At 25.3% G+C, this 17,606-nt stretch overlaps 1 protein-coding gene across 2 annotated transcripts in view; it reads left to right on the top strand.

Moving 5' to 3' along the window:
• The window catches only part of LOC129610218 (somatostatin receptor type 2-like), a 157,672-nt gene extending 143,146 nt beyond the window's left edge, over window positions 1–14,526 (top strand). For both annotated transcript variants that reach the window (XM_055522692.1, XM_055522691.1), the window contains one exon: window positions 12,622–14,526. In XM_055522692.1, coding sequence (XP_055378667.1) covers window positions 12,875–14,488 — 1,614 coding nt within the window. In that variant the 5' untranslated portion in view covers window positions 12,622–12,874 and the 3' untranslated portion in view covers window positions 14,489–14,526. The remainder of the gene's footprint in view (window positions 1–12,621) is intronic.
• The last annotated feature ends 3,080 nt before the right edge of the window (window positions 14,527–17,606 follow it).

Genomic DNA, 17,606 nt, shown 5'->3' with positions numbered 1-17,606 from the left:
ATAAAATTGATTTTTTTTCAATTAAAAAAGCTCATTGAACTAGAAATTATCCTAATGATTTGTTTTTCAACTAATTATGTATTAATATATATGTATGTATATATGTTCGTATTTAAGGATTTAGAGTGAAGTAAAATTAAGAGGAAACCTGTACATTTAAATTAAAATAAATTTATTTTTCAAAAGAAAAACCAACAGAATAAAAAAGCAGTTAAAGGGTACTTTAATTAAGACAATAGAATTTTTCAGTTCAGTTTAGTTTTTATTCGAGTTCGTCAAATTATATTGTAACAATCTTGTATAACAAATAAAAATATATAACAATTTTGAAGGTGATCTTAAGCAATTTTTGTAATAAATTTATTGTTTGTTTTTTTTTAAACGAATTTCTCTAAGATTTTTTGAAAGATATTGAAATAGTTCACATATAGTCCTGCTCACAATAAGTGCTGCTGCTTTATTTACCTCATTACTGCTACAGATGTCTTCTATCTCCATTGTACCATCTCCTAGGATTGAATATCAAAAACACTCTAATAATAATGATCTTCAAATCATTTTTGAAATTGATTTTATTAATGATAACCTTGTAATTTTTCTATTCTTATTTTGAACAAAACAATTAAATCCAAACTTCGTATAGAATTTTATTATTTTTTTCAAATTCAAATTCAAATCATTTTATTGCCCAAATAAATTCTTACAGAAATAATTCTTAGAACTAATTTTTAAGTGTTTCAGTCGTTGCTTTTCATCTTTAATCTTTTTTTTTTTTCTATTAGAAAATTTTGTTATATAATTGTTATTACTTAATTTATATTTATTGCTAGGAAAAATGGCAAAAAACCTATTTGATATTTTAATATTTTCTTTTTTTGTGATTTTTGTTGTTTTATTTTTTTTTTTTGTTATTTTTATTATTATTTTTTTTTTTTTTTTTTAAACTTTAGTCTAAACCTAAACCTAAACTTAAAAATAAGCCTAAACTAATATTACTTAACTTATACAAGTTAAGCCATTTATCGTATGAGAACATGTATATTAGTGATGTCTGTGTGACTATAAATTTAAATTAGGTATAAATATGTTTAATATAGATCGCGTATAAGAATACTATCTGAATATCTACATTTGGTGGAAAACTTAAGTTTGTATTTGACGATTAAATCAGATAGCAAATAGACCCGCGATAGCTCATGTAATTTCGTGGTAGAGAAGAAAAAAGGATTAATTAATTTTAGTATCTGGTTTTGTTTAACCTGAAGGCGTCTAATATGACTTATGGCACAACTCCCCCAGACCTCACACCCATACAACATTATGCTCTGAAAAATTTGCCTAAATATTAACATTTTGTTTTCGATACTGAGTTTGGATTTGCGATGTATTAGTGGATATAATAATCTGATCAGTTTAGTACACTTTTCTATTGTTATATCAATATGAGATCTGTATATCAGCTTTTCATCGATATAAATACCTAAATATTTCACAAACTTCACCCATTGTATCTCATCACCACCCAGATTCAGATTTCTGTCGGGAATCAATGAAGGTTTCCTATTTCTAGTGAAAAAAATAGCCCCAGTTTTTTGAGTATTAATTTTGATTTTCCATTCAAAAAAATATTCACTCACTATTTTAAATGCATTTTCGAGATTGGACAAAATTTCAGACGGGCTTTTTGACGACGTAAGAATGGCGGTATCATCGGCATATAAACCAATATCACAGTTTGGCAATTTGGGAAAATCAGATATAAAGATATTATATAGAGTTGGGGACAAAACAGAGCCCTGAGGAGTTCCCGCAATTATATCAAAAAGCTCGCTTCTTTCCTTAGCAACCATGACAAAAAATTTTCGTGAATTGAGGAAATTTCTTATCATTTTGACTAAATAAGTTGGAAAATTTAATTGCACACATTTGAAAACCAACCCATCGTGCCAAACGGAGTCAAAAGCTCTTTCAATATCCAAAATTATCATTCCGGTAGACATTTTGTTATGAAAACCATCCTTAATTTTATTGTGTATTCTGGCAACTTGATGACACGTGGAATGTTCGGCACGAAACCCAAACTGCTCTGCCGGAATCAAGGAGTTATCATCAATATGTTTCATTATTCTGTGCTTCAGACATTTTTCAAATATTTTGCTTAAAGAGCTAAGTAAACTTATCGGTCTGTAATTATTTGGGTCGGACCTCGTCTTGTTGGGTTTCCCAATGGGCGTAATAGATGCTGTTTTCTATACTTCTGGAAAATATCCGATTTTTAGGCATGCGTTGAAAATTTTACAAATATAAACAAAAGATTTCTTTTCAAGATTTTTTAACATGATATTTCTATTGCCATCACCCCCAGGGGCCTTTCTATTTTTAAGTGAACGAATATGTTTTTTTATTTCTTTGACAGAGATGTATTCAATTCGATTGTTAGGTAAATTTTCTAATAAATCCATCGCATCAGAAACAAGTTCATTTGTTTGTGCAGAACCATAATCCAATGTAAGTTTATTATTTTTTGAGAATGTTTCTCCCAATAAATTTGCCTTTTCGACGTTAGTAAAAGCAGTAGTATTATCATTTTTAAGTGTGGGTATAGTACAGTTTTTATTTTTTAGGACTTTAGTCAATTTCCAGAAAGGTTTGCAGTTTTTCCCCTTTAAGTTACCTATACGGTTAGCAAATTTGTTATTATGTTCCTCAATTATCCTTTCCTTAATTTTGTTATTTAGGTGCAAGGCGCGTGCTTTAAAAATAAAATTTCTTGACCTTTGCCAAGCGCGTCTAAAATAATTTCTTTGACCAATTAATTGCTGAATTTCTGTAGAAATTACATCTCTACTTTGTTTCCTATTTGAATACCTATCAATTTCTTTCTTTTTTAATGAACTATTTGCAGAATTTATTATTATGTTGGTTAGGTTTTGAACATGGAAATCTATAATTTCAATATTTGGGTCCTCTAAGTTCGACATTTCCTGTAAATTTATTTTGGAAGATAATGTGTTTTTAAATTTTACCCAGTTTGCATTTTTATAATCGAGAACAAAATTAGGACCTTTCATTATTGGGTTTTGATTTATTTCAAAAACCACAGGTAAGTGATCAGAATTTAGTCGGCTTATAACATGAGGAGCGCTAATATAAGATGAATAATTTGTCAAAATTAAATCAATTGTTGAAGGATTACGCCTTAGTGAATGAGGATGGTAAGTGTGTGAATCAGGATATAACAAAGAAAATCTGCTAGAAATTAGTTTATCATTCAAAATTCTTCCCCAAGCATTGTTTCTACTACAATTCCAGCTAGAATGACGAGAGTTGAAATCCCCGAGCACAATAAAATTACCTGGAATATTATTAAAAGTTTCTAAATCGCTTCTATATTTACTACTTAAATTTTTGTTTAAGTTTCCACTCTGAAAATAAGTTTCAAAAATTTTGACGTTTGCGTCTTTATTTTTAAGTTCTATTCCTACTGTTTCAAAAATTTTTGTATTAAGTAAAGGAAGAGTTGTATGTTCAATCGATTTATTAACTAATAAAGCGACACCACCCCCCCTCTTCGACCCAGGTCTATCATTTCTGTAAATATAAAATTTATCATTTGTAAAATTATGATTATCTTTTAGCCATGTTTCACATACAGCAGCAATATGCACGTTCTCATTTTCTAAAACATGAAATAATTCAGTTCGTTTATATCTGCTGGCAATGCTTTGTGCATTCCAAAATAAAACATTAATTAAATTATTATGTGCTATTACTGCCATGACAATCGTTACTATTATATACATACTTAAATATTGTCTGAGCGATAACATTAATTTGGTCTACTTTACTATTACAATTAACTATATTTGTGAGAAGTTCACTAAAAATTTTTGATATTTCTTCGTATGAGAATAAATTTTTATTGTTATTAATATTATTATTTATATTATAATTAGAATTATTATTTAATGAAATATTATTTTTATTAGCTACGATGCTAGCATATGATTGCCTACCTGAATTAACATATGGAGAAGAATGGGAAGATGTAATGTTGTTTTGTCGATGTTGATGATGTTGATGATTACAAGATGATTTGTTGCGTAACATATTTGTGGTAGAACGTTGTTTTTCTCTTATTTTGTTTTTTAGATCAACATAATTTAGTTTGGCAATACAATTTGGGCTGCTAGCTTTATGTGGTTGACCACAATTTGCACATTTAATTTTTTGATTTTCTGTTGTATTATTTAATTGAGTGCAGTTTTTAGTTTGGTGGTTTTCAGCACATAATCCACATTTAGTTATTAAATAGCAATTTTTCGCTCCGTGTCCGAAAGTTTGACAATTATAACAACGTGTATTTCCTCGGTTTGTGTTTTTATAATAATTCCAATTTATAATTGTATAATTGATTGTTTTTGCTCTGATTCTAAGCTCATTTAATTTTATGGTGTTTTTCTTTATGTAAACAATAAAAGTTTTTTGATTAAAATACCTTGGGAATTTTATCTTCATTTCTTTAACATCCAAGCAATCAATTTTTAACTGCAATAATTCCTCCTTTATTAGTTCACAACTTGTATTATCATCCAGCCCTTTTAGAACAAACTTATACGGAGCATCAGTGGGAATATCATGAGTGAAGAACTTCCATTTATCATCATCTTTTGACGCACTTTTATTTTCATCAATGAGTGTTGAATAAATTTTTTTGTATGTTTCTGTGTTAAGAGCTATAATTTTGACACCAATACTACAATTTTTTAAAAGATAATCTTTTGTATTGATAGACTTCAGTTTTTTATGAATGTCCAAAGTGGATTTTAAACATACGTTAATAGGTGGTAAACGGACCTTTTTGTCTACAATATTTGTTTGCTGAGCATCTGGTTCATCATCCATTAAATGGCTTAATGGAGCGAATCGATTTGTGTTGGTCATACTTGATTGTAGTGACTTTGAATTACCCTTGAGTTTTTTCTGATGATTGTTTTCATCATCTATGGATGATGAAGAATCACCAACGTGAATGCGCTTAATTTTAATTAGTGTTTATTAAATTAATTTTAATCAAAAATTAACCAATAAACGACACAAAGTGAAGCGTATGTAGATACGTACAATATAAGAAAAAAAAAATTTTTTAAATATCTATCAAAGTACTTAGGAATGATGTGCACACTCCTAAGAAAAGAGACAGAGACTGAATTTTATTATAATACCGATAAATTGTATTATTCGAATACGATAAACATAATATCGTCGGTTAAAAAGCAGAGAACACTAACAGCATTTTTTGAGAATTCGGATTTCATAGATGAATTAAATCAGAATAATATAATCTGTGTTGTGGCAAAAAATCATGCAAATCCAGAATGTAGCTTATAAATCCAGAAATCAAAGAGACCAATCACATTGCACTAATTGATTAGTTTTACAATTTTACGATTTTTTCAAATTGACTTTATTCAAAACACAGTTTCCTGACTTAATGCTTTCTGCTTTTTAACCGACGATATATTGATTAACTTCTTTTCCATTGTGATTTTTAAGAATTGAAAATTATATACAACATCCTTGGGTATTAAAGAATTAAATGAACTCATTCTCACTTTATTTGAATGTAGATTCATGTCTAATACATAAGCACTTATTTTACTAAAACCATATAAATACTCGTATCATTTACTTTTGCTCCCATACACAATAAGCCTACAAATATTAAGGTTGAAATTGTAAGTTCACATTTTATTTGTATGTATACATACGTGTATGTCTGGAAATGAATTTCATTCTAGACAATAACTCTAGTGTATACCATATTGTAATATATCAAATGAAATCAATAAAATTCAAATCACTGTAAAACGTGTGCTCATTTATACGTTCTATTACTTTTAACATGTTCTGTTAAGTTTTTTGATTAACATCACTAAATCATTAATTGTATAATTCGTTCCATATAATTTTTTTTTTATAACTACATAAGTATACTATGCTGTAAGCATTCAAATCCTAATTTAAGAAAAAAAAAATTCGTATATGCTATACCATCATTTGATATTATTAACAAATGCGTGTACAACGGAGTACAATGTATAATAGTCAGGTATTGTAAACCTTATAACTTATTTAAAAATTTGACAAGTTAGTGTCTTATATATTAAGATTTTAAATGAAATGTCTGGTTTTTGTGTGATAAATTGAGTTTTTGAGGGCAAAATAAGTTTTTTAAAAGAAAAATCGTATTTCGAATTAAAAATTTATTATTTTAATAGTAAGATACCCAATTGTATTATTTGAAAGTCTACATGGTACAAGGAATCCTTATCGAGATTTAGATTGTTAATAATTACCATAAACTATGTTGTCGCATTAAGGAATTTTACCAGATTTTGTCACCCATATTCTGTTAATCACATCACTTGAGTTAATGGGTTACTATTTAAAAATTTTGAGTTTTCCAGAATAAAATCAATTTCAAAATTTGAAATTCCATACCGAAAATCACAATAATATCTCATTACATCAAGTGATGCGACTTATATGGTAATATGGTATATACATAATATGGTAATATGGTATATCTGTGAGTTAATTACAAAATGACCATTCCATTTTAATTTTCTTATATTTTATCCGCATTGTATTAAAAATTCATTCCCTGTACCTCTTATTCGTTTTCACAAAAACAAGAAATGTATAAACAACTCCTTAATTATTATTCAAAATGGTGTAGAAAATAAAAATCCTACCTTTTTTTAATTAAAGTAAAACTTTTGATTAATTAACACTTTTATCGGTACACTAATTAAAATTGGAAAATTTCAATCTGACATTTATGTAATTATAATTTTCGATGTTGATTTCCGAACCGACCTTCAATGCCGAAAAGGATCAACTAATGAAAAAATTAACATAATTAATAGAATTTTAAATTTAATTTATAAGTAGCTCGTACAGTTAGATTAATATAGAGAAAAACAAAAATGTTCACTAACAAACTTTTTTAACCGTAATTATACTTTCATTGATTAAAAAAGGTTAATCAACACTGTTATATATACTCATGCATATAACATTATTTTAGTTTAATATTTTTATTTTTATTATATTATTTAGTATTAATTTAAATATATAGGGATAATTATATACTAAAAATTGATTATAGTATTGAAAAAGCAAAAATTGGTCCAATATTCGATGCGAAAATGAAGGAATTGGATTTTTCAAATATTTTGTTATACATATTTATATAATAATTATAGAAAGTTAATAATGAAAGTTAATTACAAAATTTTTGTATAACTTTCCCTTTTGTACCCATTTTATTTAATTTTTTTTTCCTTTCCCTTTAATTTTCTTTTTTTTTTTTTGCCTTGGTTATCCTTTTTGCTTCGTTTATTTAAATCTATGTATGTATATGTATATACCATTTGAATTTTTACTTTTTGCTTTCTACAATAAAATCTTGTTAAGTACAAGGAATAAGAAATTATTTTTTATCGAGTAGAATCAAGGGACTATATATACAAGTACCTTTTATATACCACATATATTATGTTCCATATGTTTAGAGGATTTCATCTGAATGGAAAAGATGATTTATTATGATTACATGATTTTATATAAGTAAAAAAAAAAAATAAATAAATAATTTTCAAGAATCTTTTATACTTACATATACTTTGTTTTTATTTTTCACACATTACACAAGTGGTTAGATTATTTTATATCCAAGTTTGCGGGATTGTAAATTTTATATACAATACGATTATTATAGCATAGGTTGATATACATATGTGGAACAATATACATTATATATACGAATATTGAAAATTATACTTTGAATTATTAAACTCATATATTATATGCGATATATATACATATATATATATATATATAGCACTAAAAATATAATATCAAAATTTAATTTAAACTTATTCACAAAATATTGAAATGCTTAAATTAATAAAATTTTCACCACAAAAATGTGGTTATAGGAAAATTAAATTTTTTTTTCTATTTTATTATTTTCATTATTATTACTGAAATTTAATCAAATCCTGTTGAATATTTAAAGAATTTATGAAAAATATTATATTCTTTCTAAATATATAAAATATTTTCAATTATATAGACAATTAATTGAACGTATTATAATACGTGCATACATATATGCTATAAGGTATACATACACATAAATATGATTATTTTGCATGTATGTATGTATAGTTAACAAATTCAAAATAAATTAGTTATACATATAATATTTTCATATTATTTACTTATTCAAAATGCAAATCATGTTTATATTTTAAAATTTATACCACAAGAAGAAAAAAAAAATAAATAAATAAATTTTTTAAGAAAAATTTTTAAATATTCCTTATATGATCCTTTAAAAATATTGTTCTAACATAATATTTACCGACCATATTGCATACTTTAAGGGAGGTTATGTAAAGGTCACCAAATTTCACATATTTGGTTTTTGGCAGAAATACGTTTAAGTTTATTTAAAACTTTCATTTAAATTTATATATGAGATTATTTTTGGGGATAGAACGACTTGGTCAACTTCTTCTATGTCTCAGACTTTAGGAATTTTCCACAAATTCCTCGATTTTTATATTTTTTGCAATATCTTAGAACGTATAATTAACAAAATTTTTTCGAAATTTAATACTTGAGCTCTGATTTTCAACAAAATAAACTGGGAAAAATTTGCCGGGAAATTATGGATCATCGCATAAACGACTCCCTAATTGGGAACTAAATTTACATTTTCCTAGGTACATTAGCCTTTAATATAATTTAAAGTAAGTGTTTGAACAATATTCATGTAAACTTACACAATATTCTAAAATATTTTCGGTTATGTGCTGCTCATACCAGATTTCTGTTCCATATACTCGAATTATATTATAAGAACATTCTTTTGTGTAGATAAAGATAAGGACACCACAAACTATTAATAAGATTAGCCAAGAAATAAAAAATTATTATGGTTTTATTATGAATTCCTTAAAGTTGTTATCACGTAAAATTTCTTCAATTTTTCACAAAATTTTTAAAATTTTTGGTAAAAATTTTTTATTTTTAATATTTGTTATACAAAAATAATAATGTTCTGGTCACGTTTTTAACACATTTTAATGCTTAAATAAATCAGTAAATTGGAGGAAAATTTCCTTTTTGAAAACCTTCAACCAATATTATGAGCTGCTTAATTCTTAAAAAAAATTTTCTTAATTGTCATTATTTCAAAAATTATAAAACGAGAGTGAAAATTTTTGAAAAAAAATTGTAAAACAGGAAAAAAGCAATCTAAAACCGTTATTAAGTGAAGAAAATCCTTGTATTCTTCCTTTTTTCAAACAAAATTACAGGAGGAGAAATAGGGGGGAATGTCGAGGCTCTTTTCTTTTGACATACTTAAATTAATCTCAATTCAATGATTTTATTAACATTATTAAGAAATTTTTTACTTAACAACTTTTATTTCTTATATTATTAGAAATTCTCTCTTAAAATTATAAATAGAATTGCTTTGATATTCGTCATTAATATTAAATGTACTTGATATTGTGTAAAAATAGACAATTTCTTACTCTATATGTTATAAACTACCATGGTTTTTTCAATATGAAAATATTCAGTATTACTTTAGATGTAGGTGAAAAACCAAAATTCACACGTTACATGTGAAAATTTAATAATACTTTGTATAACACTTGACTGTTAACCTTTTGTCTGACAATATTAATTTACATGTTTAATTAACTTTAAATTATAAAATATCACCTAAGGACTGTATGATGAAAGGTTAAATATTGCCACCTTCTAAAAGTTTTAATATTTCCATTTTCTATCCTTATTCGACAAAGGTAGAAAGAAACGAGTCTACCATTACAAAATAGCTTTAAAGTTAACTTGGTCCAATATGGTTCATTCAATCTTTTTAGAATATTTTTCACTTAGCAGTAAATTACAGATCTCTAAAACATTAAGCATTAATAAATTGCCTCATTCGTAAACCAAAAATTTTATCTTCCTTTTCGGGTTCTGGTCCCCTAAAAATGAGCACAATATGATGTTGTACAACGCATTACTTGATCGTCACTTATGAAATTTCTTTAAGAGAAGGAAAATAATAAAACAACTTTTCTAAAGAAAGAGTGGAATAAGTCAATTTTAAATTATTAAAGGAAAAAATATGCAATAATTTAAAATTTCGGTTCTTAATTATAAATTTAATTATAGTCTCTATTCGTTTCGCAATACATATATTTTAAATTTTAATTTTACAAAATTTCATTTAAAATCCTACATTTTGTTTATATGTACTTAATAACACAAAAATGTTGAAACATTCATGTACAAAAAGTAGCCTAAAGGCTTATGCCTTGAAGAGTAGAAAATTGAAGAGAAATTTAACATTTTCACTGTTTACTAAGTTTATTCTCATTGTATTACCAATTACTCGTAAGTAAATTTTATTTTAATTATAATGTACGTAATTTGTTTTACAATGCGTCAAAAACGAAAATAGGTAGAGTTGACCCTGTTAACTTTGTAATATCAGTACTAATGAATAATTTAAAGAGTTGTATAGTAATTGGCACACTGTTTCACAGTAATTGCCCCCTTGTTTTCCATAATTATTCGAATAAACACCTTTCGAGGTTATTCGGCCATTACCACCGCAAATCAAGAATTTCGAAGTAGTTTTATCAAATATAAGAGCCCCTATAATAATACTTGTTTGAGCGAAATTTGCATATTATAGTTTCAATAATTTTTAAGATAATGCCAAAATAGCTTTCGAAGCTGTAAGTAGGGCAGCTATCCGTATCACTATGCCTCGACCAGATCCTAATTATATAGAGTTCCGCCAATTACTATTATAAATCATTTGTGAAAATTTTGTGAACATAGTTTTTGAGCTATCGCTGGCATGGTCGAAGGGACGGACAGACAGACAAATCAACAGACGTGCTTTACTTAACTCAGAATTCGACGCTAATCAAAAACATACACTATTGTCTACATCTCAAATCATTATTTCATAATGTTAAAAACGATAACGCGAATTTAGCATACCTTTCGGACATGCTCGTACATTGTATGATAACAAATGTAAGAGTAAAATGACATATAATAAAGTTGGGTCAAACCAATGGTTTGTATTGTAGCACTTTTCCCTTCAACAAGTGAAAATTTTGCTTTTAAATACAGTCTATGTATACCTATCACTCTATTAAAATTATTTTCATTCATATACAAAACTATTTCCAGAATTGCATATATTTAGGATGACGCATATATGCAGTGTTTGAAATAAAGCAAAAATTAATATAAAAAGGGGTTAACATAATGCTCGATTCTAAGGGTTAATTGTGTGAGTTAAGAAAAATAATTATATTTTTTAATTTCATGGAATTTACCGTTAGCTTTTTGCGTTTATAAAAATTTGGAAAAGCTTGCGGTTTCGGAAATATAAGGTGTCAAAAATTCAAATTTTACAAATTTCAAGAGGTGATAACTTGAGAGGGGGTGGAGATGGAAAAAAATTTTCTTCTAACGAAATAAACTATTTGTTAATGTCTAAAAGCTCCTAAAATTTCAAGCTTCTACAGGCTGGGGTCTAGAAGAAAAATGACATCAAAAATTTGGAAAAAAAGGAATTTAGATAACGGTAAATTTGAACGGCCATTTTGTTTTTCTAAAGTTTAACTATAGTATATCGCGCTAGGGGAAGCAAGACACTGCCTTTCTGCGTTTGCAGAATTTCAAAAATGCTTATGGTTTCATTGCAACAAATATTTAAAAAAGGCCATTTTTAGGGTTTTGGGGGGGTATAACTTCTAGAGGGGGGGAGATAGGTAAAAATTTTGTTCTACGGAAATAAGTTTCTAGTGAAGATATATGTACGTATGAAATTTCAGCTTTCTATCTTAAAGGGCGTAGAAGTTTTGTAAACAAAAAAAGTGTCCACGGACGGACGGACGGACGGACGGACGGACGGACGGACAGAGTGAAACTAATAAGCACTTTTTTCAAAAAATTTTTTGGAAAAGTGCTAAAAATGAAGATAAATGATAAATTTTTAGTTACTCTTGAAATTCATGTACACAAATATAATGTACTTTATTTAATAATACAAATTTGAATAAAACTATTATTAATTATAAATCAACAAAATTCAGTTTTTAACACTCACGTAACTTATTGGCCACCATATGATTTCTTAAAGGGTGACATAGAGAATTTTTGGTTTAAATATAAATTGACATTAACAAAATAAATTAGGCATCATTTAATACTTTTTTATATTTGAAAGTTATAAAGAAATCTCTACATAAATTATATTCCACACAATTTAGTTTTGCTGAAATCTTGTGTGATTTAACCCCATTATTCTATTTATTTATTTCTATTGCCAGAGCTAGTGCGAAAAAATAACTCTTAACAAAATAGTGATCAATTTTTTAGGTCTATGTGTCTTTGAGTTTTAACCTAATATCAATAAATTAAACATATTAAAAATTATTTTTATTCACAACTTCTGATTCTTGTTAATTTTAACACAATATTTTATCTGTTTCTTTTCAGATTAATTCATTGTTAAAGAAGAAGTACTGAATAAATTTCAATATGAATCAGGATAAAATTCGTGATCATTTATTTTCGATTCTAACTACACCATCTCTAATAATATAGCATTACAAATTCGAAAAATACAAAATTTCTATTTTGATATTTTGAATAATATTGAAAATCCTTGAATAAAGGAACGAAATAAGGTTTAAAGAAAAACTTTACAATTATAATAACAAAATCATCAATATACAATTAAATATACAAAATGGATACGGATCTTGAAACAAATATAACACAAGCTCAAATTGAATTTATATGCCATCATGCGAATCGTTCACTATATTTATACAATTTAAATGATACATCGTTATGCCTAAATACAAATAATACATTAAATTTTATAAATTCAAATAATTTTAATTTTAATAATAATAATTATTCAGATACAGGTGAACATGTTATATCACCTGTTATACGTAATATTATTTATACTGTTTTATATACATGTGTATTAATAATTGGTCTATTTGGTAATACATTAGTTATATATGTGGTGATAAGATTTTCAAAAATGCAAACTGTTACAAATATATATATATTAAATTTAGCGATAGCTGATGAATTATTTTTAATTGGTATACCATTTATATTGACGACAATGCATTTAGGTAGTTGGCATTTTGGGAATACAATGTGTAAGGCATATTTGGTTAGTACATGTATAACACAATATACATCATCATTAATATTATTAATAATGTCTGGTGATCGTTTTGCAGCTGTATGTCATCCAATAACAATGGGTAAATATCGTACACCATTTTATTCAAAAATCTTTGCTAGTATTGCATGGTTAATATCATTATTTTTTGTAACACCGATATTATTATTTGCTAGCGCTAATAAAAATGAAAATGGTCAATATACATGTAATATTTATTGGAATGGTTATGAAGATGGTGCAATTTATTTTACAACAATGTCAATAATATTTGCATTCGCTATACCATTTAGTTTAATGATCATTTTTTATGTATTGGTTGTACGTAAATTACATACTGTTGGTCCAAAATCAAAATCAAAAGAGAAAAAACGTTCTCATCGTAAAGTGACACGTTTAGTTTTAACAGTTGTTACCGTATATATATTATCATGGCTGCCCTATTGGATGACACAAATATCATTAATATATACGGATCCATATCAGAAGAGATCAAAATTAGAAGTATATATATTTTTAATATCAAGTTGTTTGGGTTATACAAATTCAGCTGTTAATCCAATTTTATATGCATTTTTAAGCGATAATTTTAAAAAAAGTTTTGTAAAAGCATTTCAATGTGCAACACAAGGTGATCTTAATACACAATTACAAGCCGAGAGTAGTTTTTTTCCAAAATTCGGTAAAAATAAACATCATCATCATCATCATCATCATCTACATCATCATCATCAACATCATAATGGTGGTAGCGGTAGTAGTAGTAATACAAATAAAAAATTTTTAAATAATACAAAAAATCAAAAGAAAATCTGTAATATTAAAATAACTGGTACAACTGGTACAAATAATAATAGTAGTGATATTGGTAATAACCAACGAAATGATTCAACAGTATCGATATTAGGTGAAAATCAATCATCAGTTACTTATCATTGTGCTGGTAGTGTATATGGTAGTAATAATAAAAATTTATTATGTTTGACAACAACTGGAACAACAACAACTACAACAACTGGTGTATCATTTTATAATACTGAATCACAACAAAATGATATTAATAAAAATGGTTTGAATCATATTACAAATAGTGATGATTCTGATAATTCTATAGTATTAATAAATGATAAACCAGCTGTGTTACAATCTGATTTATAAGTTATTGATATATTATAGTAGAACCGAAAATAAAAGTAAAAAAACTATAAATTAAAATTGCATATCTACAGGTACTGTAAAAGAGTATTTTTTGCAAAAAGAAAAAAAAAATTAAATGTAAATTTTGCTTTTATTGAAAATAGGTTGTCAAATGTAATATAAGGCTTCTAATTTCAAATGAACTTTTACTTTCCATAGCTAGTATATATTAAATAAATAAGTTAAATAAATAATATTAATTTAGAATAATATAAAAATAGAAACACTACCCAAGAATCAATTCAACGAAATCGTTTTAATAAATAAATATTAACAGTATCGGACAATTTGATAAATTACCTAACATAATAAATAGTTTTTAAAAAGAAAGCCATAATTATAATCAAAGAATGTAGAATGCAAAATGGATTTGAAAAATTTTCTAATAATTTTGTAATCGACAAAATAAACAAAAATATTATTTAGAACTTTTACAATGCCATCAGTCATAAAATAAATTAAAATCAAAAATTTCCAAATACGATGAAAAAAATTAAGAAATTCATAATTTAATCATGAGGGAAGAAATAGTGCTAATCATAATTAAAGTTTTGCCATTGTATTCAATTTATACCAACCATCGAAACAAAAATTTATTTTACATAATAAAGAATTAATTACGATGCGAATAGATTTGTGTTCTATATACCTGTCTTCTACTTTATTAAAATTAATACGCTCCAGTTACATCAAGGAATCTTATATCGAATCTTTCGGTTTAAATTCACTCAACCGAATCAATTCAGTTCAAATTGGAGTTGAATTTTTCCTGAAATCTAGTGTCGTTTGCAAGTAAAACTCAAATATTCTATTAGAAGAAATTTCAATAAAATATTTTTGATATTATTCTCTTAGTATTCCAGATTTCTGGTGCTCGTGGAAAGATACTAGATATAACAAAATACAGAATACAGAATAGAAGAGAGCAATATCTTTCTTATTATATTATTCAATTACTGTGGTAATACAAAATTCTTCTTAATTAATTTATCAAAATTTTTTCAATATTCTTTTACAAAAATTATGATTAAATTTCATTTACATATATATGTATGTATGTGTATATTAATAATTAAAATTAAATTAATGTTTAATTTTATTTATTTATTTTAATATTAATATTAATTATAACAATATGATAATGAAGTTAATTATTTGTTTTTATGTAAAATTGCCCTTTTTATTGTTATTTTAACACAAAGTATTACTAAAATAATAATGAAATTACCAATTCTCTGAAACAAAAAATTAATTATAACTTATTGTTATATTACTTCAAATTATATAGAACACAATTATAACCTTATTGTCAAATTATTAATTAAATTATTTTTAAATAAATGAACAAAAATTTAAAAAATTATTTGAATGCACAGAATAATTCCAATGTTATGTAATTACATAGGCTACATAATTTTCTTTTGACAAAATAATTCCTTGGCTATAGTAATAATTAAATTAAGTTTTTATTTTAAAATATTATTTAATAATTAATGTAATTAAAATAAAATAAAATATATTAAATTATAATATGGAATTCAAAAAATTAAAAGTAGGTTTTGAATAAAAAAAAAATTATTAAAAAAAAAACAATGGACTGTGATTTTATCATTAAATTTTTCAAAAATAAAAAAAAAATTATTCATTTTTAATAATAATTAACTAAAGTAAATAATTGAAAAAAAAATTAATTATTATATAATATTAATTCAAAAAAAAAAATTAACTTACCAAATAGCCATTAACTATAATTAAATATTTTTTTAAATAAAATTAAAATAAAAATATAAAAAAAAAGCTTATAATGGAATAATTGCTTATAAAACGAATAAAATAATTTCTTTATTTTATACTTAATTTAATAAATTTTCAAAGAAAATAATCTCAGCCAAAAAGAACCCTTAGTTAAGTAATTTTGGTATTTTCGTACCGAATCCGAATGTACCACGAATTTTTCCATGAGAAATTCCTATTCCATTTTGGAATTTGTACTATATGACAAAATTTCAACAAAATTTTTTTTTTTAGTTTTGTAAATACGGTATAGGTACAAGCCCATTAGAGTTCCAGTCATAAGTCCAAGAATTTAGTGAAACATTGGGAATAGGAATTTACAAAAATGGGGAAAAATGGGTTGTTTTTTAATTTTTCAATTATAATGAATTTTTTTAATAATAAAATTTTAGTTTACCTACATTTTATAGTTATTTGTTAAATTTTATATTTTTAATTTATTTATAAAAAAATAACAAAATAAATTTACAAAATTAAAATACCAAAAACAATTAAAAACTCTTACAAAATATTTAAAAAATAAACGAAACGAACCAAACACAATACATTCAAATACAACATAAAAAAAAAAACATTTTTATTTTATATTGAAACAAGAAAAATTGTGTATTCATAATAAGTTTTAAGAGCTAAAAATATAAAAATTTCATAAATTAAAAAATTAAAATAAAGAAAAAACAAATTATTGTAAAGTATGAAAAAAAAAAAATAACTACAAAAAATTGTGAATAAATATGAAATAAAAAAAAATTAAAAAAAATGGGGTATTTAATGTTTGAATGACAGTTTAATATTGCAAATTTTTCAGCTCCTTGGTAAAAGAAAATCACTGTACACACTTCTTAGCCATATCGGTTTTATAAACTCTGCAATACTGAACTTCTAGTCGAACTAAAACAATAAAAACATTGAGATTTGTAATTATTTGTCAGGAAAGTTAAACATTATTAATAATTGAAGATTGAAAAAGGGTTGGATTATTTCAATGAAAATAAGAAATTTAAAACTGAATAAGACTTGAGCAAAAACGATAAATTTCCAAAAGTATTTTACGATAAATATTTTAGAATTACGAGATCAACATATTTATAACAGTTCGTTTGACATTATAATATAACATTTTATTGTAATTGTTTATTTAACATAATCATGTTATACCGACGACGATCGACGATTTTTGTACTTTTCAAAAAATTTAAAAAAAAAAATGCTTATTAGTATTACTCTATCCCTCCGTCCGTCCGTCTTTTACGCCCTTGAAGATAGGAAGCTGAAATTTTATATG

This window comes from Condylostylus longicornis, unplaced genomic scaffold (assembly GCF_029603195.1).
Source record: "Condylostylus longicornis isolate FDR11 unplaced genomic scaffold, ASM2960319v2 ptg000044l, whole genome shotgun sequence".
Classification (NCBI taxonomy): domain Eukaryota; kingdom Metazoa; phylum Arthropoda; class Insecta; order Diptera; family Dolichopodidae; genus Condylostylus; species Condylostylus longicornis.
The sequence above is the reverse complement of the archived record's forward strand: the minus strand, read 5'-3'. Positions and strand labels throughout refer to the sequence as shown.